At 43.5% G+C, this 14,974-nt stretch overlaps 1 protein-coding gene across 1 annotated transcript; it reads left to right on the top strand.

Annotated features, from left to right (window-relative positions):
• Window positions 1-5,740: 5,740 nt before the first annotated feature.
• On the top strand, window positions 5,741-7,812 carry LOC115168783 (uncharacterized). Its single transcript, XM_029724339.1, has 3 exons — window positions 5,741-6,368; window positions 6,543-7,118; window positions 7,791-7,812. Exons 1-3 carry the CDS (start codon window positions 5,746-5,748, stop codon window positions 7,810-7,812), a joined length of 1,221 nt encoding a protein of 406 aa, XP_029580199.1. The 5' UTR covers window positions 5,741-5,745.
• Window positions 7,813-14,974: the final 7,162 nt, after the last annotated feature.

Raw genomic sequence — 14,974 nt, 5'->3', positions numbered from 1 at the left:
CAGACAAATTTATGCATTTAGTGATGTCTGATTGGCCAAAAATCTGCCCACTCATCCCTTCCCCCTCCTCCATTTCATTACATCATCTATTGTTATTGTCATGTTGTCAATATCTGTTAATAAGAACATTTTCTTGCTTTATCATACTGGGCACATAATATGTGAGATAAACAGATGAACTAAAAAAAAAAAAAAACACTAGCATTGCAAACACTCAGAACAAAGAGAGCAGCAGTGCCTGGACTTCGCCGTCTCACTCTTCAAGTCCCCCTGACGAGACTGGCTGCCTGTTGATAACAAATGAGAGGCAGAACCTCCCACCCACACAGCATCCTCCTCTCCTCTCTATTCTACACACCAGAATGCAGTATTTCAGTCTGTGATTGCCATGTGACTATACAAAAAATCTAAATGAATGACACACCTGTAACACAAAAGTTGATGTATTAAAATCTTAAATATTGTTGGGTTTCACAAGGTGTTCATTATTGTAAGGTAACCTTTTGATGGTATATATTTGTTCCTCATTATTGTATCTTAGGACCTACAATAGGTACATATATATTCAACCACAAGGGGGTACTAATGAGCTATGTGAGATAGAACAAACATGAATCATAATAGAGGACTATTGAAATTACATTATTTCACTGTAGATCAGGGAAGGTTCAAATAATAACATGACAGCCAGACAAACCAGTATGAATCAAACAGATTTGCAGATGAATGGAGTGGAAATTAGCTGACTTTTGTGATCTCTAAGATAAGTACATTTTTAAATGTGTCAAACAGATTACATGGATCTCTCCTCTCTTTCTCCTCCCCCCTGGTACTGCAGCTCATTCCGTTCACCTGCTCCAAAGGTTTACGTCACCGGCCTTCTAGGCCGTCACTGAACAGAATTCATTACCGCCAACCCTGGACTGTCTTGTCTCATTACGCACACCTGCTTCCTATTCCCCCTGATTAGTATGTGTATCATTTTTGATTTTAACCATTATTTTACCAGGTAAGTTGACTGAGAACACGTTCTCATTTACAGCAACGACCTGGGGAGTAGTTACAGGGGAGAGGAGGGGGGATAAATGAGACAATTGTAAACTGGGGATGATTAGGTGGCAGTGATGGTATGAGGGCCAGATTGGGAATTTAGCCAGGACACCAGGGTTAACACCCCTACTCTTAAGATAAGAGCCATGGGATCTTTAATGACCTCAGAGAGGTCAGGACACCCATTTAATGTCCCATCCGAAAGACTGCACCCTACACAGGGCAATGTCCCCAATCACTGCCCTGGGGCATTATCTTTTTAGACCAGAGGAAAGAGTGCCTCCTACTGGCCCTCCAACACCACTTCCAGCAGCATCTGGTCTCCCATCCAGAGACTGACCAGGACCAACCCTCCTTAGCTTCAGAATCAAGCCAGCAGTGGGATGCAGGGTGGTATACTGCTGGCTCGTGCCCTCTGTTCCCCATTGTCCTTGCCGATTATTGTTCCCGTGTCCGTTTGTCTTGTGAGTACCTGTGCTCTGTAGTATCGGCTACGTGCTACGTGCTACGTTTACTGTACGTTGTATTACGGTTTACATACCGTGTCCGTTTGTCTTGTTATTACAGGTCTCATTCCAGTGTATTGTTTATGGGTCTCGTCCCATGTATTTATGGGGGGTTTACAATTCGCTCTTTTGTTTGGGTTATATCCCTGTGTTACATATATAGTTTGTTTGGGTTATATCCCTGTGTTACATATATACGTGTTTGTTTTGGGCTTCGTCCACGTCATTTTCATGACGTACTCTATTGTGGTGAGGGAAATAAAAAAAACTATTTTTGTATTCCCGGCGCCTGTCTCCCATCATTATACAACGTGACAGAATCATCGACCCATCCAATGGAGACAGTGGGAAAGGCCGAGCTGGCGACCATCAGAGGGACAGTCCAGCATCACGGGGACTGTCTCTCCAGACTGGGCAGCGCTATGTAGTTCAGCCACACCGCTGCTGACAATTGTATAAATTTGACCACAAGCCATGCAATCTCCATAGACAAACATTGGCAGTAGAATGGCCTTACTGAACAGCTCAATGACTTTCAACGTGGCACCCTCATAGGATGCCACCTTTCCAACAAGTCAGTTGGTAACATTTCTGCCCTGCTGGACCTGCTCCCCGGTCAACTGTAAATGCTGTTATTGTGAAGTGGAAACGTCTAGGAGCAACAACGGCTCAGCAGCGAAGTGGTAGGCCACACAAACTCACAGAAGGGGACCGCCAAGCACGTAGCGCGTAAACATCGTCTGTCCTCGGTTGCAACACTCACTACCGAGTTCCAAACTGCCTCTGGAAGCAACATCAGCACAAGAACTGTTTGTTGGTAGATTAATGAAATGGGTTTCCATGGCCGAGCAGCCGCACACAAGCCATAGATCACCATGAGCAATGCCAAGCGTCGGATGGAGTGGTGTAAAGCTCGCGGCCATCGGAATCTGGAGCAGTGGAAAGGTGTTCTCTGGAGTGAAGAATGACACTTCAACATCTGGCAGTCTGACGAACGAATCTGGGTTTGGCGGATGCCAGGAGAACGCTACCTGCCCCAATGCATAGTGCCAACTGTAAAGTTTGGTGGAGGAGGAATAATGGTCTAGGGGCTGTTTTTCATGGCTCGGCCACTAGTGCATGAAAGGGACATCTTAACGCTACAGAATACAATAACATTCTAAACATTTCTGTGCTTACAACTTTGTGGCAACAGTTTGGGGAAGGCCCTTTCTTGTTTCAGCATGACAATGCCCCCATGCACAAAGCAACGTCCATACAGAAATGTTTTATAGAAATATACATTTTTTTGGATTTTAGTCATTTTAGCCGACGCTCTTATCTAGAGCGACTTACAGTAGTGAATGCATACATTTCATTTCATTTTCATGCATATTTTTTTTTTGTACTGGCCCCCCGTGGGAATCAAACCCACAACCCTGGCATTGCATACACCATTCTGGCATTGCAAACACCATGCTCTACCAACTGAGCCACAGGGAGACACAGGGAGCTTTTCAGTGTGGAAGAACTTGACTGGCCTGCACAGAGCCCTGACCTCAACCCCAGCAAACACCTTTGAGATTAATTGGAATTGGACCGACTGCAAGCCAGGCCTAATCGCCCAACATCAGTGTCCGGCCTCACTAATGCTCTTGTGGCTGAATGGAAGCAAATCCCTGCAGCAATGTTCCAACATCTAGTGGAAAGTCTTCCCAGAAGAGTGGATGGAGGCTGTTGTAGCAGCAAAGGGGGGACCAACTCCATGTTAATGCCCATGATTTTGGAATGAGATGTTCGAAGAGTAGTTGTCCACATAGTTTTGGTCATGTAGTGTATCTCCTAGCATCTTCAAATCAAATTTGATTTGTCACGTCGCCGAATACAACAGGTGTAGTAGACCTTACAGTGAAATGCTGAATACAACAGGTGTAGTAGACCTTACAGTGAAATGCTGAATACAACAGGTGTAGTAGACCTTACAGTGAAATGCTGAATACAACAGGTGTAGTAGACCTTACAGTGAAATGCTGAATACAACAGGTGTAGTAGACCTTACAGTGAAATGCTGAATACAACAGGTGTAGTAGACCTCACAGTGAAATGCTGAATACAACAGGTGTAGTAGACCTTACAGTGAAATGCTGAATACAACAGGTGTAGTAGACCTTACAGTGAAATGCTGTATACAACAGGTGTAGTAGACCTTACATTGAAATGCTGAATACAACAGGTGTAGTAGACCTTACAGTGAAATGCTGAATACAACAGGTGTAGTAGACCTCACAGTGAAATGCTGAATACAACAGGTGTAGTAGACCTCACAGTGAAATGCTGAATACAACAGGTGTAGTAGACCTTACAGTGAAATGCTGAATACAACAGGTGTAGTAGACCTCACAGTGAAATGCTGAATACAACAGGTGTAGTAGACCTCACAGTGAAATGCTGAATACAACAGGTGTAGTAGACCTCACAGTGAAATGCTGAATACAACAGGTGTAGTAGACCTCACAGTGAAATGCTGAATACAACAGGTGTAGTAGACCTCACAGTGAAATGCTGAATACAACAGGTGTAGTAGACCTTACAGTGAAATGCTGAATACAACAGGTGTAGTAGACCTCACAGTGAAATGCTTACTTACAAGCCCTTAACCAACAACAATGCTTTAAGAAGTTTTAAGACAAAAAAGTGTTAGGAAAAAATAAATAAGTAAAAAATAGAAAATAAAAGTAACAAATAATTTAACAGCAGCAGTAAAATAACAATAGCGAGGCTATATACAAGGGGTACTGGTACAGAGTCAATGTGTGGGGACACCGGTTGGTCGAGGTAATTGAGGTAATATGTAAATGCAGGTAGTGTTTCCAGTGACACACATGTAACTCATAGTGCGACAACCTCACAAATTAGAATCCTGCAGAGGACATAGAGAAGATAAGACTACATTCAATGAGCCTCTGAGTAGGGGAGGGTTTAAGTATTTCCATATGTAGAGATGTAAAGTTAACATGTTGAGTAACCCAGGCAGCCGTTCTTCCACTATTACAACATTACAGAGAGAAGGAGGCATTTCCCCAGTGTCAGAACAAGACCTACACATGGGGCTAAGTACTGAAGGACACTGTAGTGAATAAGAAATTGTGGCTACGGTGTGGTGTGAGGGACATAATTCATCCTTAGCTGACAGCGACAGATCCCTCTCACTAGTAGGCCTATCAAAAGCTGTAGCTACAATCTCCTCCTCAGTTATCTGTAGGTGTGACAGCTGTCTTCTCTGGGATCGACTTGGTCGCTGTAGGAACAGCCTCAGCAACAGCCTTGGCAACGGTAGTCGTGGTAACGTCGTTGGTAACCTTTGACCTGTCTGAGAAAGGAAGAAGATCCAGACAGGGAACATCAGAGATTGTTCCGGAATCCCTGACCAGAGGAGGAGTGGAATACAGAAAACTATAGAGAGAGGAACGTGGGTCCTGCAAATTGTTAGTCCATTTTGGGACTATAATTGATGTGACTACAACCGATCCCACATAGGCCGTTTTTTAACCGGAAAAGTTGTTTATATTAAAGAAATTCCACAAATTAACATTTAACAAGGCACACCTGTTAATTGAAATGCATTCCACGTCACTACCTCAAGAAGCACACCTGTTAATTGAAAGGCTGGTAATCATTTACTCTATTTCTCACATTACATTCAAACCAACTCTGATATCAAATATGAACACACTTACTCTGTTTATTCTGTTTCATCTATGCTCATGGAGGTTGTCTATGCTCATGGAGGTTGTCTATGCTCATGGAGGTTGTCTATGCTCATGGAGGTTGTCTATGCTCATGGAGGTTGTCTATGCTCATGGAGGTTGTCTATGCTCATGGAGGTTGTCTATACTCATGGAGGTTGTCTATGCTCATGGAGGTTGTCTATGCTCATGGAGGTTGTCTATACTCATGGAGGTCGTCTATGCTCATGGAGGTTGTCTATGCTCATGGAGGTTGTCTATGCTCATGGAGGTTGTTGTCTATGCTCATGGAGGTTGTCTATACTCATGGAGGTTGTCTATGCTCATGGAGGTTGTCTATGCTCATGGAGGTTGTCTATGCTCATGGAGGTTGTTGTCTATACTCATGGAGGTTGTTGTCTATACTCATGGAGGTTGTCTATGCTCATGGAGGTTGTCTATGCTCATGGAGATTGTCTATGCTCATGGAGGTTGTCTATGCTCATGGAGGTTGTCTATGCTCATGGAGGTTGTCTATGCTCATGGAGGTTGTCTATGCTCATGGAGGTTGTCTATGCTCATGGAGGTTGTCTATGCTCATGGAGGTTGTCTATGCTCATGGAGGTTGTCTATACTCATGGAGGTTGTCTATGCTCATGGAGGTTGTCTATGCTCATGGAGGTTGTCTATACTCATGGAGGTTGTCTATGCTCATGGAGGTTGTCTATGCTCATGGAGGTTGTCTATACTCATGGAGGTCGTCTATGCTCATGGAGGTTGTCTATGCTCATGGAGGTTGTCTATGCTCATGGAGGTTGTTGTCTATGCTCATGGAGGTTGTCTATACTCATGGAGGTTGTCTATGCTCATGGAGGTTGTCTATGCTCATGGAGGTTGTCTATGCTCATGGAGGTTGTTGTCTATACTCATGGAGGTTGTTGTCTATACTCATGGAGGTTGTCTATGCTCATGGAGGTTGTCTATGCTCATGGAGGTTGTCTATGCTCATGGAGGTTGTCTATGCTCATGGAGGTTGTCTATGCTCATGGAGGTTGTCTATACTCATGGAGGTTGTCTATGCTCATGGAGGTTGTCTATGCTCATGGAGGTTGTCTATACTCATGGAGGTTGTCTATGCTCATGGAGGTTGTCTATGCTCATGGAGGTTGTCTATACTCATGGAGGTCGTCTATGCTCATGGAGGTTGTCTATGCTCATGGAGGTTGTCTATGCTCATGGAGGTTGTTGTCTATGCTCATGGAGGTTGTCTATACTCATGGAGGTTGTCTATGCTCATGGAGGTTGTCTATGCTCATGGAGGTTGTCTATGCTCATGGAGGTTGTTGTCTATACTCATGGAGGTTGTTGTCTATACTCATGGAGGTTGTCTATGCTCATGGAGGTTGTCTATGCTCATGGAGGTTGTCTATGCTCATGGAGGTTGTCTATGCTCATGGAGGTTGTCTATGCTCATGGAGGTTGTCTATGCTCATGGAGGTTGTCTATGCTCATGGAGGTTGTCTATGCTCATGGAGGTTGTCTATGCTCATGGAGGTTGTCTATGCTCATGGAGGTTGTCTATACTCATGGAGGTTGTCTATGCTCATGGAGGTTGTCTATGCTCATGGAGGTTGTCTATGCTCATGGAGGTTGTCTATGCTCATGGAGGTTGTCTATGCTCATGGAGGTTGTCTATACTCATGGAGGTTGTCTATGCTCATGGAGGTTGTCTATGCTCATGGAGGTTGTCTATGCTCATGGAGGTTGTCTATGCTCATGGAGGTTGTCTATGCTCATGGAGGTTGTCTATGCTCATGGAGGTTGTCTATGCTCATGGAGGTTGTCTATGCTCATGGAGGTGTCTATGCTCATGGAGGTTGTCTATGCTCATGGAGGTTGTCTATGCTCATGGAGGTTGTCTATACTCATGGAGGTTGTCTATGCTCATGGAGGTTGTCTATGCTCATGGAGGTTGTCTATGCTCATGGAGGTTGTCTATGCTCATGGAGGTTGTCTATGCTCATGGAGGTTGTCTATGCTCATGGAGGTTGTCTATGCTCATGGAGGTTGTCTATGCTCATGGAGGTTGTCTATGCTCATGGAGGTTGTCTATGCTCATGGAGGTTGTCTATGCTCATGGAGGTTGTCTATGTCTGTGTAATTAGAGGGAAATATGTGTAGGAAGTGCAGCTCAGTTTCCACCTCATTTTGTGGGCAGTGTTGCACATAGCCTGTCTTCTCTTGAGAGCCAGGTCTGCCTACGGCGGCCTCTCAGTAGCAAGGCTATGCTCACTGAGTCTATACATAGTCAAAGCTTTCTTTAAGTTTGTGTCAGTCACAGTGGTCAGGTGTTCTGCCGCTGTGTCTCTCTGTTTAGGGCCAAATAGCATTCTAGTTTGCTCTGTTTTTTTGTTAATTCTTTCCAATGTCTCAAGTAATGATCTTTTTTTTCTTCTCATGATTTGGTTGGGTCCCAAAAAAAATTGCTGTCCTGGGGCTCTGTGGGGGTCTGTTTGTGTTGTCTCTATAGACCAGCAGTAGTTGACCTGTGACTGGTTCATTTGGAATACTTCTATCCTAGTGGCCACACAGGGAACTGCCTGATCATCTCACAGCTGGGTGTGAGAAAACCATCTGCCAAATCTGAAACGATCCAATGAATTACTCATTCAGTGAGGGAGTTGTTGTCTCCTAACTGTTGCTGATACAAACGAATCCAAGAAAATGTCTTCTTCCTAGGCGTGGGTGATCCCATGACAGTTGGTAGACATTATTGTTGTGACGATGTTTTTTTTCAGTTTATTTTCAAAAGTGAACGGGGGGGGACAGAAGAAGCTTATGGTGAGACAGAATCAAGAGGATCATTGATCTAAATGTTAAATGTAAGTTCTGAATTAAAACTTGTCTCCAGGACATCACTAGTTCAGACTGCTCGGATGGATCTCCCTTTCTCATCGTCTCTACTTTTTGCATATTTTTGATATTGAATGTTAATCAGATCTTCAACCAAAACCTAATATTAGATAAAGTGAACCTGAGGGAACAAATAACACAACAATTATATACTTACTTCATTTATTTCATAAACAGAATTATGCAACACCTAATGCCCCTGTGTGAAAAAGTAATTGCCCCCTTTTACACTCTATAACTGGTTGTTCCACCTTTATCTGCAATGACTCCAACCAACCACTTCCTGTAGTTGTAGATGAGTCTCACGTCACTGTAGAGGAATTTTGACCCCACTCTTCCATGCAGAACTGCTGTAACTCAGCAACATTTGAGGGTTTTGTAAGCATGAACTGCTCATTTCAAGTCCTGCCACAAAATCTCAATTGGGATTAGGTCTGGACTTTGACTAGGCCATTCCAACACTTCAAATGTGTTGTTTTTTTAGATATTTTCATGTAGACTTCATTGTGTGTTTTGGATCGTTGTCTTGCTGCATGACCCAGCTGTGCTTCAGCTCACAGACGGATGGGTCTGAAAGTCTCCTGTAGAATTCTCTGATACAGAGCAGAATTCATGGTTCCTTCTATTAAGGCAAGTCGTCCAGGTCCTGAGGCGACAAAGCATCCCCCCAAACCATCACACCACCACCACCACCATGCTTGACCGTTGGTATAATGTTCTTACTGTGGAATGCAGTGTTTGGTTTTCGCCAGGCATAATGGGACCCATGTCGTCCAAAAAGTTATACTTTTGAATCATCCGTCTATAGAACATTCTTCCAAGAGTCTTGATGACCATCCAGGTGCTTTTTGGAAAACTGGAGCTAACTTTTTATACGAGATGGGTCCCATTATGCCTGGAGTGTATGATAACTATATATATATATATATATATATATATATATATATATATATATATATATAACATGTGGTAGTCCAGCACTAGAGCAGGTTACAATAACAGTGTAGCTCAGTGGTCACCAACCTTTTCTGAGTCAAGATCACTTTCACAGTCAAAAAGCAACCTGAGATCTACTGCTCAGAAAGTTTTTTTTACATTAACCTCACACACAAACAGTTTGGTAGGAATGAGGTTTGGGCAGTAGGCCTAATACATTATCACAGCATATTGGCTATTTTAGGGCTAGGGTCCTTTTTTCAGAATTTCAAAGTAAACTGCCTGTTACTCAGGCCCAGAAACCAGGATATGCATATAATTGGTACCATTGGATAGAAAACATTTTGAAGTTTGTAGAAATGTTAAAATAATGTAGGAGACTATAACACAATTGATATGGTAGAAGAAAATCCCCCCAAAAAACGACCGTCATTTTTTGTTTGTTGTTGAGATCCCATGCTCTTACAATGGAAAGCTATGGGTCCTATGCAATTCCAGCTCCCATATTGCAATTCCTATGGCTTCCACTAGTCTTTGTTCAAGGTTGCAGGCTTGTTTCTTCCAAAATGAGGAAGAATTTTGAGTTTTGGTACTGGGAGTTACAGTTGGAAATCAGTCTGTGGGCACGCGACGAAGAGGAGACGCACTTGCTAATTTTACTTTTCTATTGAACATACTTCTTTCCGTATGAAATATTATAGTTTATTTGCATTTTATGGTACCTGAGTATGAAATAGAAACGTAGTTTGACTTGTTTTAACAACGTTTAGCTGTAGCTTTTTGGATTCCTTTGTCTGCATGTTGAACTCAAAATCGATGGCGCCAACTAAACAGACTTTTTGGGATATAAAGAATGATTTTATCTAACAAAACGACCATGCATGTTGTAGCTGGGACCCTTTGGATTGCAAATCAGAGGAATATTTTCAAAAAGTAAGTGATTATTTAATCGCTATTTGTGATTTCCTGAAGCCTGTGCTGGTTGAAAAATATGTTCATGTGGGGCGCCGTCCTAAAACATTTGCATGGCATGCTTTCGCTGTAAACGCCTATTGTAAATCGGACAATGCAGTCGGGACACCTAGCCCTAAGAAGTTTTAACTAGGAAAGTCAGTTGATAAAACGCAGGGCTATCGATTCTTGGCTACTCATTCACTGCAGCTGCATCCCAAGCGGAAGTACGGAGAAGAGCGTTTTGTAACAGTGTTGAATATAAACAGTGACAGTGCTGAACATAAACTTAAACATGAAGTCACTGATAAAAACAGCAGCTCTTTGCTGTGTTCGTTGACAGTCTCTCTGTGGTCATGGTTTTTAAAAGTTATTAAATCTGACGTAGGCTAGTAGCCTATTAAATCCGGTACGCGGATAAGCGGAGTTTGTCTCATGGGAACACTTTGCCCACCCGGTGCGCAGGGCTTTTCAATCAAGTGCACCTGCCGGCAACAACTCAACACGATTTTGAAAAAATGAGCGCAAGCCTTTATCGTTCGTTGGCTTTCGTACAGAAATATTTGGTGATTGACTAGGAATGCCTTGAAGATCGACCAATCGATCGCGATCGACCGGTTGGCGACCACTGGTGTAGCATATAGACTACCACAGTATGAGTCATATATAACATGTGGTAGTCCAGCACTAGATCAGGTTACAATAACAGTGGCTAGATAGTGTAGCATATAGACTACCACAGTATGAGTCATATATATATATATATATATATATATATATATATATATATATATATATATATATATATATAAAACATGTGTTAGTCCAGCACTAGAGCAGGTTACAATAACAGTGGCTATATAGTGTAGCATATAGACTACCACAGTATGAGTCATACATTATATAACATGGAACAAGCATCATACAACAGACACAGCTCGTGAAGCTAGAAGGCTTTCCAGCAGTATTATCTACAAAGCAGGCCTTCATTTGCATAGAAAACATTTACATTTTAGTCATTTAGCAGACGCTCTTATCCAGAGCGACTTACAGTAGTGAATGCATACATTTCATACATTTTTTTTTTTTTCCCCCGTACTGGTCCCCCGTGGGAATCGAACCCACACCCCTGGCGTTGCAAACACCATGCTCTACCAACCGAGCCACACGGGACCAAAACAAGTGTGGGAAATGTGCAAACAATGATGTGTCAATTACCCTCTACATGTAGCATCAAGAAAACTGATCAATGAATCAAAATGGCTGCTTGACTCCGACTATTAGCATTATTAACAGCCGATACGCTACACAAAACAAATGTTTTTAATTCGGTGAATTTTCTGTTCCTCTTTTCAACGTGATAACATTCTGTACTTACATTTACATTTTGTTCTAAACATTTGTCTTCTGACATGGGGGCCCGTGTTCCTGACATGGGGGCCCGTGTTCCTGACATGGGGGCCCGTGTTCCTGACATGGGGGCCCGTGTTCCTTACATGGGGGCCCGTGTTCCTGACATGGGGGCCCGTGTTCCTTACATGGGGGCCCGTGTTCCTGACATGGGGGCCCGTGTTCCTGATATGGGGGCCCGTGTTCCTGACATGGGGGCCCGTGTTCCTGACATGGGGGCCCGTGTTCCTGACATGGGGGCCCGTGTTCCTTACATGGGGGCCCGTGTTCCTGACATGGGGGCCCGTGTTCCTTACATGGGGGCCCGTGTTCCTGACATGGGGGCCCGTGTTCCTGACATGGTGCACAGTGATGTGGTTGAGTGGGTAGAATTCCAAAGAAATGTTTAATTTTACTGCCTAGCAGTCAGGGGTTCAATTTCCTCTTCTACCTGTCCAACTTTCACTCTTTCTATGTCCCCTTCTGTTTCTAATCTGTCTCCTGCTGTTTCTAATCTGACTCCTGCTGTTTCTAATCTGACTCCTGCTGTTTCTAATCTGACTCCTCCTGTTTCTAATCTGACTCCTGTTTAAAATCTGACTCCTGTTTCTAATCTGTCTCCTGTTTCTAATCTGTCTCCTTCTGTTTCTAATCTGACTCCTGTTTCTAATCTGACTCCTGCTGTTTCTAATCTGACTCCTGCTGTTTCTAATCTGACTCCTCCTGTTTCTAATCTGAATCCTGTTTAAAATCTGTCTCCTCCTGTTTCTAATCTGACTCCTGTTTCTAATCTGACTCCTGTTTCTAATCTGACTCCTGTTTCTAATCTGTCTCCTTCTGTTTCTAATCCGACTCCCGTTTCTAATCCGACTCCCGTTTCTAATCCGACTCCCGTTTCTAATCCGTTTCTAATCCGACTCCCGTTTATAATCCGACTCCCGTTTCTAATCCGACTCCCCCCGTTTCTAATCCGACCCCCCCCGTTTCTAATCCGACTCCCCCCGTTTCTAATCCGACTCCCCCGTTTCTAATCCTACTCCCCCCGTTTCTAATCCGACTCCCCCCGTTTCTAATCCGACTCCCCCCGTTTCTAATCCGACTCCCCCGTTTCTAATCCGACTCCTCCCGTTTCTAATCCGACTCCTCCCGTTTTAATCCGACTCCTCCCGTTTCTAATCCGACTCCTCCCGTTTCTAATCCGACTCCTCCCGTTTCTAATCCGACTCCTCCCGTTTCTAATCCGACTCCTCCCGTTTCTAATCCGACTCCTCCCGTTTCTAATCCGACTCCTCCCGTTTCTAATCCGACTCCTCCCGTTTCTAATCCGACTCCTCCCGTTTCTAATCCAACTCCTCACGTTTCTAATCCGACTCCTCCCGTTTCTAATCCGACTCCTCCCGTTTCTAATCTGTCTCCTCCCGTTTCTAATCTGTTTCTAATCTGTTTCTAATCGGTCTCCTCCTGTTTCTAATCTGTTTCTAATCTGTCTCATGTTTCTAATCTGTTTCTAATCTGTTTCTAATCTGTCTCCTTGTTTCTAATCTGTCTCCTTGTTTCTAATCTGTCTCCTCCTGTTTCTAATCTGTCTCCTTCTGTTTCCAGTCTAACTCCTTCTGTTTCTAATCTGCCTCCTCCTGTTTCTAATCTGCCTCAACATGTGCTTATTGTAACAAGATCGGTTCTGCACAACAGTCTAGTCCTGAAGACTGGCTGAGTGTATTAAGGCAGTCATTTGACAAGCAGGATACCTGGCCTCACATCCACCTACTCACATGAATACCAGTAATGAAGGCTCACTTTATACACGTTACCATTGCTACAATGTACATAGCCCTAAACATTTTGATTGTATCATTATTTCTGATCTCATAATGAGCCTGGTAACTGTAGCCTATAATTAGTGCCTAAGCCTACCCTAGGAAAAGGTATTTAATTCCCAGTGTCTTCTTTAAAATGTTCATCAAAATATTGACTGAAATCATCATCAATCAATATTTATGCTATAAACATTTGCAATTTAAAACCATTTGATCGTATGAGAGATACAGTCTGCCAAAACATTGTGTGTTTGGGATGCTGCCTTTTAAATGCATTGAAACACAAACAAGGGTTGTCACAGCACTGTCTTAAAAACACAATGATTCAGATTGAAGAATCGCTTTGGGTGTTTCAGTACTTCCATTCTGTTTGGAAATCCATTCAGTGTATCAGGACACGTCCATTTGGGTTTACATTCAAACACCCTCCAAACACCAAAATCTCAGTTTAGGTGCACTAATTTTCATGGATTTACAACACCACGATGATGTTTTGAGTCTTTCTATTTTAACAGTGTCGTATAAAGCAGGCAGACAGGCATCGAGGTATTCAGTTACTGTTCCAATGAACGTTTACAATGAGCCAAACGAATTACCTTAACGACGTTGAGCGTGGTCTGATCGTCGGTGCCAGGCGATCCGGTTCCAGTACCTCAGAAACGGACGGCCTCCTGGGCTTTTCACGCACGACAGCGTCTAGGTTTTACCCAGAACGGTGCGACGAACAAACCAACCTCCAGTCAGCGGCAGTCCTGTGGGAGGAAACAGCTGGTTGATGAGAGGTTCAAGGAGAATGGTGCAAGCTAACAGGCGGGATAAAAAAAAAACCTGGGAAATAATGGTGCAGAACGGTATCTCGTAAACGCATGACTCATCGGTCCAAGCAATAACATCTGCAAAAAAAATGTGTGTTTGTGACCAATAACATTTGATTTGATTTGTTACGGATGGGCTATTGCAGCAGATGACCACCCTGGGTTCCACTCCCATCAGCTACAAAACAAGAAGCGGCTTGAGTGGGCGCACGATCACCAACACTGGACATTTGAGGAGTGGAAAAACATCGCCTGGTCCGACGAATCCTGGTTTCTGTTGCGTCATGCTGATGGCAGAGTCAGAATTTGGCGTGAGCCTCATGAATCCATGGCCCCCATCCTGCCTGGTATCAACGGTACAGGCTGGTGGCGGTGGTGTAATGGTGTGGAGAATGTTTTCCTGACACATGTTAGGTCCCTTGATACCAATTGAGCAACGTTTCCATCCCCCCCGGAGAATTCAGGCTGTTCTGGATGCAAAGGGTTGTCCGACCCAGTACTAGATGGGTGTACCTAATAAACTGGCCGTTTAGTGTATATTCTATTCTATTCAGTTGCATTGACTATAATTGAAATCAGTGAATAATAATTGTTCTGTTCAATTCTATTCGGATTTAGGTCCAGTCAGCAGTGTGGAGGAACTCAGCACACTGACCATGTCCACTGGGCCAAGTGACAGCTAACTGGGTCAGACTGGATCAGGCAGTTCCCCCCCCCCCCTCCTCTCCTCTCCTCTCACTACCCCCTCTTCATAGGTACTGTTGATTTCTGTATTTATTTGTTTATTAGGCTACATGTATTCAAAACAGTTAGGCCTAGTAATCATACAATGGAAGCCAGTACCAAATGTTGATTTATGGAGGATAAAAAAAACTTTAAAAAAAACGAGGAAT

Source organism: Salmo trutta, chromosome 30, assembly GCF_901001165.1.
Source record: "Salmo trutta chromosome 30, fSalTru1.1, whole genome shotgun sequence".
Lineage (NCBI taxonomy): Eukaryota > Metazoa > Chordata > Actinopteri > Salmoniformes > Salmonidae > Salmo > Salmo trutta.
This window is presented reverse-complemented; position numbering and strand designations above follow the sequence as displayed.

Coding starts and splice junctions, on each gene's coding strand:
- LOC115168783 (XM_029724339.1), top strand. CDS start 5,746: ATGGAGGTTGTCTATGCTCATGGAGGTTGTCTATGCTCATGGAGGTTG. Junction 6,369..6,542: donor GGTTGTCTATGCTCATGGAG/GTTGTCTATACT, acceptor ATACTCATGGAG/GTTGTCTATGCTCATGGAGG. Junction 7,119..7,790: donor GGTTGTCTATGCTCATGGAG/GTGTCTATGCTC, acceptor TTGTCTCTATAG/ACCAGCAGTAGTTGACCTGT.